At 43.7% G+C, this 15,554-nt stretch overlaps 1 protein-coding gene across 1 annotated transcript in view; it reads left to right on the top strand.

The window, feature by feature from the left end:
- Positions 1-15,554, top strand: part of EVL (Enah/Vasp-like) — an 85,615-nt gene that overhangs the window by 16,360 nt on the left and 53,701 nt on the right. The window contains exon 2 of the mRNA XM_011991645.1: positions 5,428-5,596. Within this exon, the coding sequence (XP_011847035.1) occupies positions 5,428-5,596 (169 nt within the window). The remainder of the gene's footprint in view (positions 1-5,427; positions 5,597-15,554) is intronic.

Raw genomic sequence — 15,554 nt, 5'->3', positions numbered from 1 at the left:
AAACCCCGTCTCTACAATAATAATAATAATAATAATAATAATAATAATAATAAATTTCCTCAAGAGAGATGATTTGGACAAATTAAATTTACGATGCCTAGGGAGGATGTGTATGTTACGGAGTTTGAGTATTTATCCAGGTGAAGATGTTGAGAAGGCAAGTGAATATATATTGCTCAGAGGCAATGTCGAGGTTAGATAGCAATCGAGATTTTATTAAAACAAAATTTCAAAGGTATAATAAGCCCAAATTAGCAAAACAAATCTTAAGTAGAATAAATGTGTATTTCCTTGCATTTAGGTTTTGTTAGTAGCAATAAAATAAGAGACAAACCAACACTTATTTAAAGGGTAGGGGGAAACCAGGGGTTTTGGTTAACCACCAGTTTAATTTGAACCTAAAGTGCTAACAACAGCAAATAAAAAGAACCTGTAGCTATAATCATAATAAGAAAAATGGGAAAAATGGTTATTGGTGTTCAGGCATCTAGTGGCAAGCACAGTGTTTTGTTTATGCCATCTCTGTAACTCCGCTAAAAGGTGTGTGATGCCCGATACGCTTCACCCACACCTAGTGCTCGCGGTTCTCTATATGCCATGCGGTTCTTGCCTCCCTGCCTCTGCTCAGCTGCCTCTCTCCTCTGCCTAAAACCCCACATCCCCTTCCTGAATTCATCTGGGGGTTGAAAGTCTTCATCTTAAAACCCACACAGCATTTTCTTCAGAAAGCCTCCCCAGGCCTGGCACAGTGGCTCATGCCTGTAATCCCAACACTTTGGGAGTCTGAGGCAGGCAGATTGCTTGAGGCCAGGAGTTCAAGACCAGCCTGGGCAACATGGTAAAACCCTGTTTCTGCTAAAATTATAAAACTTAGCCAGGTGTGGTGGTACATGCCTGTAGTCCCAGCTTCATGGCAGGCTGAAGCACAAGAATCGCTTGAACCTGGGAGGCGGAGGTTGCAGTGCGCCAGGATCACACCACTGGACTCCAGCCTGGGCAATGGAGTGAGACTCTGTATCAAAAAAATAAATAAATAAATAAAAATTTAAAAGAAGAAAGCCTCCCCTGTCCCCTGCTCCATCGCATCCCTCCTGGCTGCATAAGGTTTATAATTACTCGTCTGACTGCCTAACTAGCTGGGAGCTGAGGGCAGGTACTGTTCTACCTATCTCTCTTTCATTGATGTTTTTTGACCCACTAGCATCTACCGGTCAGACTAAGCCTGAAATATTGGCCCGGTTTTAGGACCCAGACTGATTAGTTACTGGGATGGCGAGGGGACTGGTAGTTTGTTGTGTGGCTGATGGAGGGAAGTGCTCTTCCTTCAGCTATCTGGTGGGTTGTCTCAGGCTCTGCAGAGCACCCTGTGTGACTCTGGAGAGCAGCGAGTTGCATGTCACTCAGAACAAGGAGGGATTGTCTAAATTAAAACCATTTACAACCAACAGGTTGCTTTGGAGAGTAGTAAGTTAAGTTTCCTATCCCCTAAAGCTCAGTGTGGACTTGTCAGGGCAGCTTCATTGGACATAAAAGTGGATTCGTGTCTATAGTTCTTTTCAGCTCTGAGATTATTTAGTGAGCATTTATTAGGCACCTGCTCTGTGCCAGGTTCTGACACAGGTCAAAAGTCTGCGAAAGGAGAAAGGCCAGGAAGGATGGACTAGAAGCATCTCAGACCACATCACAGTGTGGAGAACATTTGGGCCAGGCTGATAGAACATCCCCAAACCAAGGCTTCCCCCACAGAAGGGTCCTGTGTTGGGCAGGAATGGGTTGGCACTGGTCCCCCTGCCATGTTCAGTCAGTGGCTGGGAGCAGCATGGCCTCTGTGCACCTGCTCCCATAGCAGGTTCTTTTCCAGGGTGACTGAAAGGCACATTTCCATGGCTGCCACACAGGGACTCTAGAAAGCATTGCCCCTCACACAGCACCTTCCCAGAGTGCTCCCCCAGAATCATCTCAGGGACTCTGTGGTCACCTTCTAGCAAGTGGTAGAGCTGGACTCCAACTCTGTGGTCACCTTCTAGCAAGTGGTAGAGCTGGGCTCCAACTCAGATCCCTCTGATTTAATAAAACCCATGTTTTGTTAAGCAACACCATGCTGCATCTCAGGATCTCTCCTAGCTCCTGAGACAGCATCCAGAACACACACCTACTTGTCGACTGTCACAGTTTGCAACTGAGTGTACCAGAAGCAGTAAGTGCCAGAATTTAGCCCATCACTTGATTTATGGCTCATTTACATTGGGATAGAACTATGATTTGACCCAACGTCTATCGGTTCTGGGTACAGTTTACACTTTTTTTTTTTTTTTGAGACGGAGTCTCGCACTGTCGCCCAGGCTGGAGTGCAGTGGCGCGATCTCTGCTCACTGCAAGCTCTGCCTCCCGGGTTCACGCCCTTCTCCTGCCTCAGCCTCCTGAGTAGCTGGGACTACAGGTGCCTGCCACCATGCCCGGCTAATTTCTTGTATTTTTAGTAGAGACAGGGTTTCACCGTGTTAGTCAGGATGGCCTCGATCTCCTGACCTCATGATCCACCCGCCTCAGCCTCCCAAAGTGCTGGGATTACAGGTGTGAGCCACCTCACCCGGCTATTTATTAATATCATTATTATTTTTTTGAGACAGAATCTTACACTGTCACCCAGGCTAGAGTGCGGTGGCACAATCACAGCTCACTCCAGCCTCAACCTGGCTCAAGTGATCCTCCCGCCTCAGCCTCCCAAGTAGCTAGGACTGCAGGTGCACACCACCACACCTGGATAATGTGTTTTATTTTTTGTAGAGACAAGATCTCACTATGTTGCTCAGGCTCGTCTCAAACTTCTAGGCCCAAGTGATCCTCCTGCCTCAACCTCCTATAAGTTCTGTGATTACAGGTGTGAGCCACCATACTTGGCTAGTTTACTCTAATTACTAGACTTCCTGAGGACAGGGCCCCAAAGACTTAACTAGGGGAGGAGCAACTTTACCTAAGCACATTCTCTTAAAAGATAACGTTGTTTCAGGCCCCAAAACACAGAGATGGTAACTGCCACCCTCTTAAATATTGTGGAATGAATGATGAATTACAGGGAAGAATGATGCAGTACAAATTGCAGACCAAAACCCTTATGATTCACTCTGAATACATCTGTCCACAGATGTGCCCAGGACCCTCAACACAAGGCTGGGACAGCTGAGGTCAAGTGTGCCCTAGGCTCCTAAACGCCAGAGACAGAGCCAAGTAGTCAGCAGCAAGATGGAGACCCAGCAGTGCAGGCATTCAGAGCAGGCCCGAGACCTGGCACTGGCCCTCACGCCGTAAGATGTGCATGGGGTTCATTCAAAGTGAAATTGAGAGAATATGTAGGGGAAGGCCTTATATATGGCACTGTACACAAAAATATTGTTAAAAAGTGTGATAATAATCCATATACTGGATCATCCGCAGTCTCCAAGAAGTAGGGGAGTTGGACCCTGAGAAAGCTCAGCCCTCTGGAACACTGAGGAACTGCCTATGCTGGTCAAGTTGAGGTTTCCAAGTCACAGAGACTAATCCTATAAAAACCACTGTTTTTTGTTTTTTGTTTTTTTTGTTTCATCTTATAACCACAGAGCTAGGGGTATAGATCTTTGATCTTTATCAAATACTTGGTTTGCTTGTCTTCTTAAGTGTGGGGAAGTGAACATAATACGACTTTTTCTCAACTGCTTGTTCTCAGCATTATAATAATCCACTGTTGTACACACTTTGCTTCTGTATGATTGCTCCCAAATTGTTGGGCATTACAATACTGTTTCCAGTCCCTCGTTGTCTTTACGCAGCCTCGCGTGCTGATGACCACTCCTCATTGTGGCCAGTGTGCCTACCTTCAGGAAGCAAGATTCCCTCTTTAAAAAAAAAAAAAAAATAGGAACGAAGGAGTATTGCTTTTTTAAATTTTGGAATTCTAATATGCTGGAGAAGATGTTAAAGATTAGTAGGCTTATGAAGAGCCAGTGGGCTCCGAGAGACTTCCTCTGAATACCGTGGCAGGAGTTTTAGTGTGTTAATTTTAGTGATGGCCATTTTATCCTTCCAGGGGCTTCTTCCCTGCTTCTCTGTCATATTTTGAACAAATGAGATTTCTCTCTCTCTCTGTGTGTGTGTGTGTGTGTGTGTGTGTGTGTGTGTGTCAGTCAGTCTCACTCTGTCTCCCAGGCTGGAGTGCAGTAGCATGATCTTGGCTCACTGCAAGCTCCACCTTCCGGGTTCACGCCATTCTCCTGCCTCAACCTCCTGAGTAGCTGGGACTACAGGTGCCCGCCATCACACCTGGCTAATTTTTTGTATTTTTAGTAGAGACGGGGTTTCACTGTGTTAGCCAGGATGGTCTCGATCTCCTAACCTCGTGATCCACCCACCTCGGCCTCCAAGAGTGCTGGGATTACAGGCGTGAGCCACCGCGCCCAGCCGCATTTTTCTTTAGATCACCTAAATATTTCATTGCCTGTGTAGCCTGTCTGATGCTACCCTAGTATAATGCCATAAATGAAGCATTTTGTTGGATGTGGTGAAGAATATTATTTATGTCATATGCTCTAGAATCAGACAGAAGTGGGTGGAAATCCCCAGTTTAATCACTGAATACCTGTGTGAACTTGTATACATCTTTGCAAGTCTCTGAGCCACTTTTTTCTCATCTAAAAAATGGAGAATGGAGGTAATAAATAGCTGCTTCCTAAGTCGTGAAGCTTAGGTGCTTTAATGCGTTTTTTCTCTCTCTTTTTCATTTTATTTTATTTTATTTTATTTTATTTGTTTTTTGAGACAGAGTCTCGCTCTGTCGCCCAGGCTGGAGCCCAGTGGCGCAATCTTGGCTCACCACAACCTCCATCTCCTGGGTTCAAGCAATTCTTGTGCCTCAGCCTCCCGAGTAGCTCGGATTACAGGCATGTGCCACCATGCCCAGCTACTTTTTGTATTTTTAGTAGAGATGGAGGGGGGGGGGGGCATCTCACCATGTTGGTCAGGCTGGTCTCGAACTCCTGACCTCAAGTGATCTGCCTGCCTCAGCCTCCCAAAGTGTTGGGATTACAGACGTGAGCTACTGTGCCTGGCCACATTCTCTTATATAATACAGTACATGGAATGTTGTGAACAGTTGGCAAATTATAATTGTAATTCCTTTCTTATTCAAGCAACTTCTCCCCTGAAAACAAAGCTGTGAGTCTTCCAGGCTATTGACAGTTTTGGCACAGAACCTTCTCTCCATTCTGCAAGCTCCTTAGAGAATGTAAGCTCATCACCTCACCAGACAGTTCTTCTATAGACAGTTGGAAGTTCTGGCAATTGGAAAGTTTCTTTATGTCAAGTAGCAAATGGCCTCTATTTCAGAAAAGGACAAAGTCAACTTCCATCCCCTGTAGCTGAGGCTGACGCCAGTTTTTTCTTGCTCCGCAGTGAACAGAGTATCTGCCAAGCCCGGGCTTCCGTGATGGTCTATGATGACACCAGTAAGAAATGGGTACCAATCAAACCTGGCCAGCAGGGATTCAGCCGGATCAACATCTACCACAACACTGCCAGCAACACCTTCAGAGTCGTTGGAGTCAAGCTGCAGGATCAGCAGGTCAGTGCTGGAATTACAGATTATACCCGTGAGCCTGCGCACCACCTCCTCACCACCCACCCCTTACACACACGTATCATTAAGAGGTCAGAACAAAAAGGTCAATATTCGGAATCAGAGGACCTGGGCTCGGATTATGACTCCATATCCTCATACTTCAAGGTATGACACCTTAAGCAAATTGTTTTCTGGATTTCACTTTTTACCTATGTTACATGGAGACAGAAATCCATACCCTCCCTGTTTCACTGTGTTATTGTCAGATTAAAATAAATAATAGATGTGGGAAAGCTTTGAAAAAGTAGTATTGCAAAAATGTGTTCATCTTACTCACATGTAAGGTGGCTATTAAGATTTGGGGTTCATCAGCCTTCTAAGTCTTGCTTTAGAAAGAGTATCAAGATGATTGGGAGAAGCTGGGGTCATTTCTCTCACTGATAGTTCAACCTAGGCCAATCAGATAAGATAGTTTGTGAGTGTACCTGGTAAATACCTACATAAATACGAGAGAACAATCATGTCCACCTGTGTCGTGAATAGTCCTACACACATAATTAATGGCAAAAGAGCCTGATGTGACATGGCCTAAAATAGGGACGTGGAGAAACAGGCTGTTTAACCTGTTTAACCACAGTGACTTTGGTTAGTTCGGTGATCTCCCTCCGACTCTCTTCTTAGAGATTCACAAGGGCATTTATAGCAGTAAGTTAACAGATCTGTAATTATAGCATTTGTGAAAAACTCTACATAAACAGCATCTTGTGGCAGCCTTAGTGGGTCAAGCTTCAGCTAAGATGAGCGGCAGGTTAGCTGCTATCTTGGAAAAAATCAGCAATCAGAAGAGAGAGAACAGAAACTCTGGGTTCTGTTTTAATGTGTTGCCTGTTGATTGGGTTTTTGCTTTAACCAAAATAGCCGTATTAAGTTTCAGATGCTCATGGCTAACAGAGACATCCCTACCCCAGGACCCCTGATAAAAGGTAGTCTTTGTCGCCAGGCGCAGTGGCTCACGCCTGTAATCCCAGCACTTTGAGAGGCCGAGACGGGCGGATCACAAGGTCAGGAGATCGAGACCAACCTGGATCACACAGTGAAACCCTGTCTGTACTAAAAAATACAAAAAAAATTAGACAGGCATGGTGGCGGGCGCCTGTAGTCCCAGCTACTCAGGAGGTTGAGACGGGAGAATGGCATGAACCCGGGACGCGGAGCTTGCAGTGAGCCGAGATCGCACCACTGCACTCCAGGCCGGGCAACAGAGCAAGACTCCGTCTCAAAAAAAAAAAAGAAGAAAGAAAAAAGGTAGTCTTTCTAACCTTGAAATCTTGGTACCTCCAGAGGCATCCCTTTCCCTTGTTGATGAGCCTTAATGGTATAATGGTATAAATGTCTTTCTGGAAACCTTATAGAAGCTGCCTTCCTAAAATTCCAGTTCACTAATTCTAGATCTGCCTTTTAGTGACACACTGTGCCGCACATTGCAGGATATACAGAACCTTTGGACCCAATTATGGTGTCAAAAATGTCTCAAGTTTTCAGAACACCTGGTGGTTGGGGCTTGTGAGGGCAATACCTCCATATCTTTGACACAAGGTCCATTAGGTGCGGTTCCTGAATCATAGTAGATGTTCCCTAAGTGATTACTTTTATTATGACAAGTTTTCCATTCCCTTCCTGCCTCTTGGTTGCCCTCCAGGGCATAGTAGGAAGACAGCATGGTGTACTGGAAAGGGCATGGGAAGGGAGAGCTCCCCAAAACCCAAACACCGCCTGTTCTCAGGGACCTCAGCACCTCACAGCCTCCTTCAGAGGAAACCACATGTTGAGAGAGAGACCTTTTCCCCACCCCGGGAGGGACTGACAGCAATCTGCAGTGGTGTCCTGTTTAAATTTGGAGGGCTATGTTGATTCTTAGAGGCCTCCTGGAGTCTGATTGAGAAGTTCGGAGCACAGCCTCCCACTTGGAATCGCATGTTCAGGAGACAGGCTGTCAGACAGGATTGAGGGGTGGGGCATGTTTAGCTAGGAATGGAAAAGAAATTCTTGGTAAACCAAGACATTAGAGAAAATGGCAGGAAATCTGGTCCATAACAATTTTTAGGGACCTCAGTAGAAGGACCAATTTTCACAGATTTGGTTTTAGCCCATGTGGACTACCACCTTAAAGTGGTCAGACATGTTAAGAAAGTCAAAGATTCCTGGTTTTTATAACTAAATAGGGATATCTTACATGTTTAATACTCTTTATGGTTAATGGAGCACTTTTCATGTCTGTTATTTTATTCTCCCAGTAAGGATAATGATACAAGAATTATTATCACCATTTTGCTGAACAGGTAGACATAAAACCAGGTAATCAGTTGTGGGGAAAATACATAGTAAGTTGTGGTACCATTAGCCAAAATCTAACTAAATCGCACATTCAGGGTGAAAAACCTAAAGGATTTTTAGTTGAGAATGAGTTTTGGTCACCAAAAAATGTGGCTGTTGCAGTGGCTCATGTCTGTAATCCCAACACTTTGGGAGGCCAAGGCAGGTGAATCACTTGAGCCCAGGAGTTCAAGACCAGCCTGGGCAACATAGTGAGACCCCATCTCTACAAAAAAATATATAAAAATTAGCTGGGCCTGGTGGGGCATGCCTGTAGTCCCAGCTGCTCAGGAGGCCAGGTGGGAGATTCTGTTGAGTCCAGGAGGTTGAGGCTTCAGTAAGCTGTGATCGCGCCACTGCATTCCGGCCCGGGTGACAGGGCAAGAGTGTCTCAAAAAAACAAAAACAAAAAATGTTAGTGAGTTCTCAGGCTGAATTAGTGGTAGAGTGAATTGATAGAGGTAGAATAAATTAATAGAGGTGGAGCGAATTTGTGGAGGCAGAGGTTCAGAAGAAGGGAGACTACTGTCCTGCTCTGGTCTGCATGGGTCATTCTTCCCACAGAACGCTGGTACCGCATCTGAGTACAACAAACTGGAATCTACAAGAAGAAGGGCATCCAAACTGGTGAAAGATCTGAAAGCGGTATAATATGGGGAACAATCAAAGGAGTAACGAGATATTTACTTGGAGAAGATAGAAACTGAAGGGGGCATGACCACAGTTTTCAAGTCTCTGAAGGGTGCCATGTGGAAGAGAAATCTCACTTTCAATGTGGACCCTGGAGAACAGAACTAGGAATATTGCATGGATGCTATAATGAAAAAGATTTTAACGCAGTAAAAGGATGAGCTTTCTTACAAGCATACCGTTGAAAGATGGAAACTATTACATTGCCAGCCTGAGAGGTAAGATTCTGGGAAAGACAGTCTATCATCAAGTAGAGATTTGGATGAGATGAGACCTCTAAAGTCTTTGCCAGTCTGTAGATTCTGTAGTTTTAGATCCAGGTATATATGGGGTCAAGAAGATAGTTCTCCACTATCAAGCATCTTTCTTTTTTGTAAAGGACTCTTGACTCTTTACCCAGAAGCCCCCAGAACGTGTGAAGACAGTACAGTCATGCACCCCGTAACGACGGGGATACATTCTGAGAAATGCGCCCCTGGGGGATTTTGTTGTCTTGTGAGTGTGCTCACACAAACCTAGATGGTACAGCCTACTACACGCCTGGGCTGTATGGTACAGCCTGTTGCTCCTAGGCTACGCACCCGTACAGCATGTCACCGTACTGAATACTGCAGGCAGTTGTAACGGTGGTGTTTGTGTGTGTGAACATACGTGAGTATAGAAAGAGTATAGTAAAAATACCGTGCTATAGTCTTATGGGACCACCATCGTATATAGTCTGTTGTTGACCAAAACATCTTTATGTGGCCCATGATTATATTTGGAGTTGCAAGACCTTTCTTTAAAAGAACAGGAAAGGCACCCTACTTACTCCTACATTCCCCAGAATAAAACTTGTGCAAACGCTGTAATTATGGGCTGCTATGCAAAAAGTTCGACATTTTAAAATGTTCATCCTTCAGCAAGTGTCCAGATCAGTTCAGCCAAACCTTGGAGAATTATTTTTAAAATAAAGCTGATAAGGAGATCCCAACAAGCCTCCAAAAACAAAAAGTTGAAAGTGAACAATTGGAAACAGATAAACCTTACAAACACTAGCCAAAAGAAATTGATGTGGCTATGTTAATATCAAAGCAGACTTTAAGGCAACAAGTATTCCTAAAGATAATGACAAACTTTTGAATGATAAAAGGACAGTTGAAAAAGAAGTCATAGCATCTCTACATTTGTATGAATCCATTCATATATCTTCAAAACACATAAAGCAAAAATCTAAAGGGAGAAAGGGACAAATTCAGAAGCGTAGCTGGAGATTCTAATCGTACCTCCAAGCTACTGATTGAATAAAGAAATAGAAATAAGTAAAGACAGAAAACTTGAATCACATTGTTAACCAACTTGAGCTAATTTACATTTGTAGAAACTATAGCCAACAACTGTATGATGCATAGTCTTTTCAAGTAAACATAAAACATTTACTGAGATAGACCATATGCTGGGCCATAAAGCAAGTGTCAAGTTAAATAGGATGGAACTCATACAGAGTATGTTCTTTGACCACAGAGGAATTAAACCAGAAATTAGTAACAGAGGGTAACTTTTAAAATCTCCAAATGTTTGGAAATTAAGTAGTGTAATACTGGATGAACCATGGGACAGAAAAGAAATCACAGTGTAAACTAGAAAATATTTTGAACTGAACAGTAATGACAATATAACATAGCAGTACTTGTGGGATGCAGATAGAACAGTACATATGAGCTGGGCGCAGTGGCTCATGCCTGTAATCCCAACACTTTGGGAGGCCAAGGAAGGAGGACCACCTGAGGCCAGGAGTTTGAGACCATCCTGGTCAACATGGCGGGACTCCACCTGTACCAAAAAAATTTTTTTAATAACTGGGTGTGGTAGCATGTGCCTGTAGTCCCTGCTACTCAGGAGGCTGAAGCTGGAGGATCACTTGAGCCCAGGAGTTTGAGGCTGCAGTGAGCCATGGTGGTACTACTGCACTCCAGCCTGGATGACAAAGTGATACCTTGTCTCAAAAACAAAAAAGCCCCAAAAAGGTACATATGGGGAAATTTGTAGCTATAAATGCATATATGAGAAAAAGAAGAATGTTTGAAATTCAGTGATCTATGCCACTATCTCAAGAAGGTAGAAGAAAAATGACAGCAAATTAAACCCAACAAAAGTAGAAGGAAGGAAAAAATAAAAACTAATGAAGTAGAAAGCAGATGTATGATAGAGACACACAAAATATCTTGGTTTTTTTGAGGGAAAAAGTTGGTTCTTTGAAAAGTAAAATTAATAAACCTCTATTGAGAGTGAGAAAGAAAAACACAAATTGCCAATATAATGAATGAAAGGGGAAATCACTACAGATCGTAGAAACATTAAAAACATACGATAACATTATTAATAACCTTATGCCAGTAAACTTGACAGCTTAGATAAGATGGACCTATTCCTTGAAAAACATAAAGAAGAAACAATGCCAATCTTACATTACTCCTTCAGAGATGAGAGAAGCAAAGTCCACTTCTTATGGTGTCTTCCTACAAGCATGCTGTATAACCGGGGTACAAAAACTGCACAAGAACCTTACAAGAAAAGAAAATTGCAAGCCATTATTTCTAATGAACGATAATGCAGTAAGTAAGCCTGAACAAAAGATTAATGACTTGAATCTAATAATGTATTAAAAAGAAAATTTTGACAAATACGATTTATTCCAGAAATGCAAGATTAATTTAATGGAATAAAGCCGGAAAACCATAAGGTCGTCTCACAGGTGTAGAAAAAGCATTTAGTAAAATTCAGTATCCCTTCATGATAAAAACTGAGGAAACTGTAATTAAAAGATAAAAGTGATTTATTTAATCAGATAAAGGGTATCCTCAAACAACAACAAAACAAAAACTATAGCTGATATCATATTCAGTATCCCACTTGCCCCCTGAATTCAGGAACAGGACAAGAATGTTCACTGTCACCTCTCTGATTTAGCAGTTGGAAAGGAAGAAGCAAAACCATCTTACATCGCAGATGACTTGATAGTGTATGTGGAAAATGTGAAAGCTACAAACTATTATAGTAATATAAGAATATATACTAATATAATTATATTAAGTGAATTTGGCATGGTCACTGGATAGAAGATTGTGATATTATCATGTATGTATTAGTTTTCATCCACACTTTCTAGCTGGTAGATTCCAGATCCCTTATTAGAATGTCGTCATGCTGCCGGCCTCACCTGCCGCTTTTCTCCCCAAAGCAGGAATCGTCCCCTGCTTTTCTGACTGGAAACTGGTCTTAACGAAATTCCCTGACCTACCTTGTCTGATTGTAGGTGCTAAGACCCTCATTTCAGAGTGGGTTCTGCCCCATACCCTGGAGGAAGGAATGCTGCAGAGAGGCCAAGGAGAATCTGAATAAACAGGCCTTGCTGGGTTTCCCCACTCAGTCTGTTAGTGTGAGATCATACCCTTTTTGTCCAGTCACATTTCTACACAGTGGTCAGTCGTACCCGTCCAGTGAAGTCTCCATAAAAGGCCCAAAAAGGCAGAGTTGGGAGAGCTTCCAGAGAGCTGACCTGGTGGAGGTTCCTGGAGGGGGCATGCCTAGGGAGGGCGGAGAAGCTCCATCCTCTTCCCGCATCCTTTGCCCTGTGCGTCTCTCATCTGCCCACTCATCTGTAGCCTTTGTTATGCCCTTTATTAAGAAACAAGTAAACCTAGGTAAACTGTTTCCCTGAGTTTTGTGAGCACTCTAGCAAATTCATCAGACCCAACGCAGGGATCATGATAACCCTGATTTATAGCCTATGGGTCAGAAGCACAAGTCACAACCTGCACTTGGACTGGCATCTGAAGTTAGGAGAGTCTTGTGGGACTCAGCCCTCAGCCTGTGGAACCTGATGCTGTCTCCAGGTACATAACATCAGAATTATAGAGGACACTTGATGTGTGCTTGAGAATCTGCAGAATTGCTTACTTGGTGTGTGAGAATAGAGAATAGAGGCTAGGTGCAGTGGCTCTTGACTGTATGAGTGTACAACACTTTGGGAGGCTGAGGCAGGAGGATCACTTGAGCCCAGGAGTTCAACATAGCAGCATAGCAAGCCTGGGCAACATAGCAAGACCTCGTCTCTACAAATAAAAAAGTTTTAAATTGGCCAGGCATGGTGGCACACACCTATGTCCCAGCTACTCCGGAGGCTGAGGCAGGAGGATCCCTTGAGCCCGGGAGTTCGAGGCTGCAGTGAGCCATGATCATGCCAGTGCACTCCAGCGTGGGTGACAGAATGAGAGCCCATCTCATTCTGGGGTCTGAAGAGAATAGGAAAAACACTTTAGTGTTTCTTATATCCTTACAAGTACCTATGTCCACTAAAAGACATGTATGAAAATGTTCGTAACAGTTGTATTCATAACAACCAAGAATGCAAAACTACCCATGTCCATCAGCAGGAGAATGGAGAAGTTGTGGTTAAAAAATGGAATACTGTGTAGCAGTCAATAAGAATTCAGCCAGACTCGGTGGTTCACACCCGTAATCCCAACACTTTGGGAGACTGAGGTGGGCAGATCACCTGAGGTCGGGGGTTCAAGACCAGCCTGGGCAACATGGTGAAACCCCATCAATACTAAAAATACAAAAATTAGCCAGGCATGGTGGCATATACCTATAATCCCAGCTGCTTGGAAGGCCAAGGCAGGAGAATCACTTGAACCCAGGAGGCAGAGGTTGCAGTGAGCTGAGATTGTGCCATTACACTCCAGCCTGGGTGACAGGAGTGAAACTCCATCTCAAAAAGGAAAAAGAATGAAATATGGATATGTGCAATAACATGGTGAAACTCATAAACACTGCGTTGAAGGAAGTAAGCCAGAAACAAAAGAGTACATACCATATACCCCAGGAGTCCATTTCTGTGTAGCTTAAGAACAGACACGGCTGGGTGCAGTGGCTCACGTCTGTAATCCTAGCACTCTGGGAAGCCAAGGCAAGCGGATCATGAGGTCAGGAGATCGAGACCATCCTGGCTAACACAGCGAAACCCTGTCTCTACTAAAAAATACAAAAAATTAGCCGGGCATAGTGGCGGACACCTGTAGTCCCAGCTACTCGGGAGGCTGAGGCAGGAGAATGGCGTAAACCCGGGAGGCGGAGCTTGCGGTGAGCCGAGATCGCGCCACTGCACTCCAACCTGGGCAACAGAGCGAAACTCCATCTCAAAAAAAAAAAAAGAAAGAACAGACACATTTTGCCAATGGTGCTAGAAATAAGAAACATGGTTATCTCTACAGGTGAGTGTTGGGTGATGGGTACTAAATGAAGCAGCCTCACCCAAAAGTGGACTTGCAAAAATGCACATGTTCAGGTGGATACTCTGACTCACTCTAAGCAGAGTAAACGAAGAGGTGGAACCATTAGGTACTGAGATTTTAGCTGTTGGCTGGTCAGGTCTGGCAATTAAGACACACTGGCCGCCTCAACAGATGGTCAAGTGACATTGGCCTTTTGTCACTGCACATACGTCCAAAACACATTGCACTGGACTCCTGTTTTAGAAGTCAATTTTCAAATAATAAATACAAATTTTGTAATGCTCATGTCTCTCTGGCCATTTGGCTTACAGGGATATATCCTGTAGAAATACATCTTCACAAGACTATTCAGTGCAGTGTTATTTATAATATTCATGTTACATATGAGGAAACTGATATGAGCAACTTGTCTAAGGTTATACAACTGAAAAGTAATAAAGCCAGGGTTTTAATGCAGTACCCTCTGACGTAAAACCCTCTGCTCATTCCTTGTACCTAGTACAACTGTCTTCAAAGCAGTTGTAGACTGTTGGGGGCTGTGTGTAGACACCAAACAGCAGCACTTGGTGAGCAGCCTTTATACTGCGGTTACAGATAGAACAGAAACGGCAGGGCCAGGAGCCCTCAATCAGCGACCAGCCATGTGTGGCAGAGCCCAGAGAACTTACAGAACAGGGATGCATCCTCTAGAAAGGCTTCACTGCACTCTCCCAGTCCAAATCCTAAAACCTCCTGCAGTTGGAAGTGATTTGTGAGGCTCCAAAGCTTAGTGCTAGGACCAGAGAGGGAATTCTAGGAAGAAGGATTTCAGCTCATTATACAACAGTACCCCCCTTAGCTGTGGCTTTGCTTTCTGAGGTTTCACATACCCAAGTCCACTGCAGGCTAAAAATACTAAATGGGAAATTACAGAAATAAACAAGTCATAAATTTTAAATTATGTGCCGTTCCAAACATTATAATTGTTCTATTTTATTATTAGTTATTGTTGTTAGTCTCTGACTATGGCTAATTTATGAGTTAAATTTTATCATAGGTATGTATGTATAGGAAAAAACATAGTCTATATACGGTTCTGTACTACCCACATTTTAGGCATCCACTGGGGGTCTTGGAACCAATTCTGCATGGATAAGCGGGGACTACCATACTGGAAAAAAAAATCGCAAAGTCCTCAGCTTCTAAATCCAATTTTCCCATTAGCTTACTGTGTAACTTTGGACAAGTCACTCATTCTTCCTGGACCTCATTTCCCTACTGTAAAAAGAGCAGATTGAGTTAGATAATCCCTAAGGGGCTGTTTAGCCCCTTCAATGATTATCTGCTAGCCATACTATCCATATTCTGGATTAGGCATCAGCTGCCCCTCAATTCTCATTTCCTCCAAGAGCCACTTTGAGGTTTGGAGGAAAAAATATTCTCACTCACCTTAAGTTCCCCTCTAAGAGTGTAGCCAACCAGAGATCTCAAATCATAGGGTTCTAGGCCGGGTCCAGTGGCTCATGCCTGTAATCCCAGCACTTTGGGAGGCCAAGGCGGGAGGATCACTTGAGGTCAGGAGTTCGAGACCAGCCTGGCCAACATGGTGAAATCCCGACTCTACTAAAAAAAAAAAAAAATTA

Source organism: Mandrillus leucophaeus, unplaced genomic scaffold (assembly GCF_000951045.1).
Source record: "Mandrillus leucophaeus isolate KB7577 unplaced genomic scaffold, Mleu.le_1.0 Scaffold4, whole genome shotgun sequence".
In the NCBI taxonomy this organism is placed as follows: Eukaryota; Metazoa; Chordata; class Mammalia; order Primates; family Cercopithecidae; genus Mandrillus; species Mandrillus leucophaeus.
Note: the sequence above shows the minus strand (reverse complement) of the source record. Positions and strands in the feature narration are given on the sequence as shown.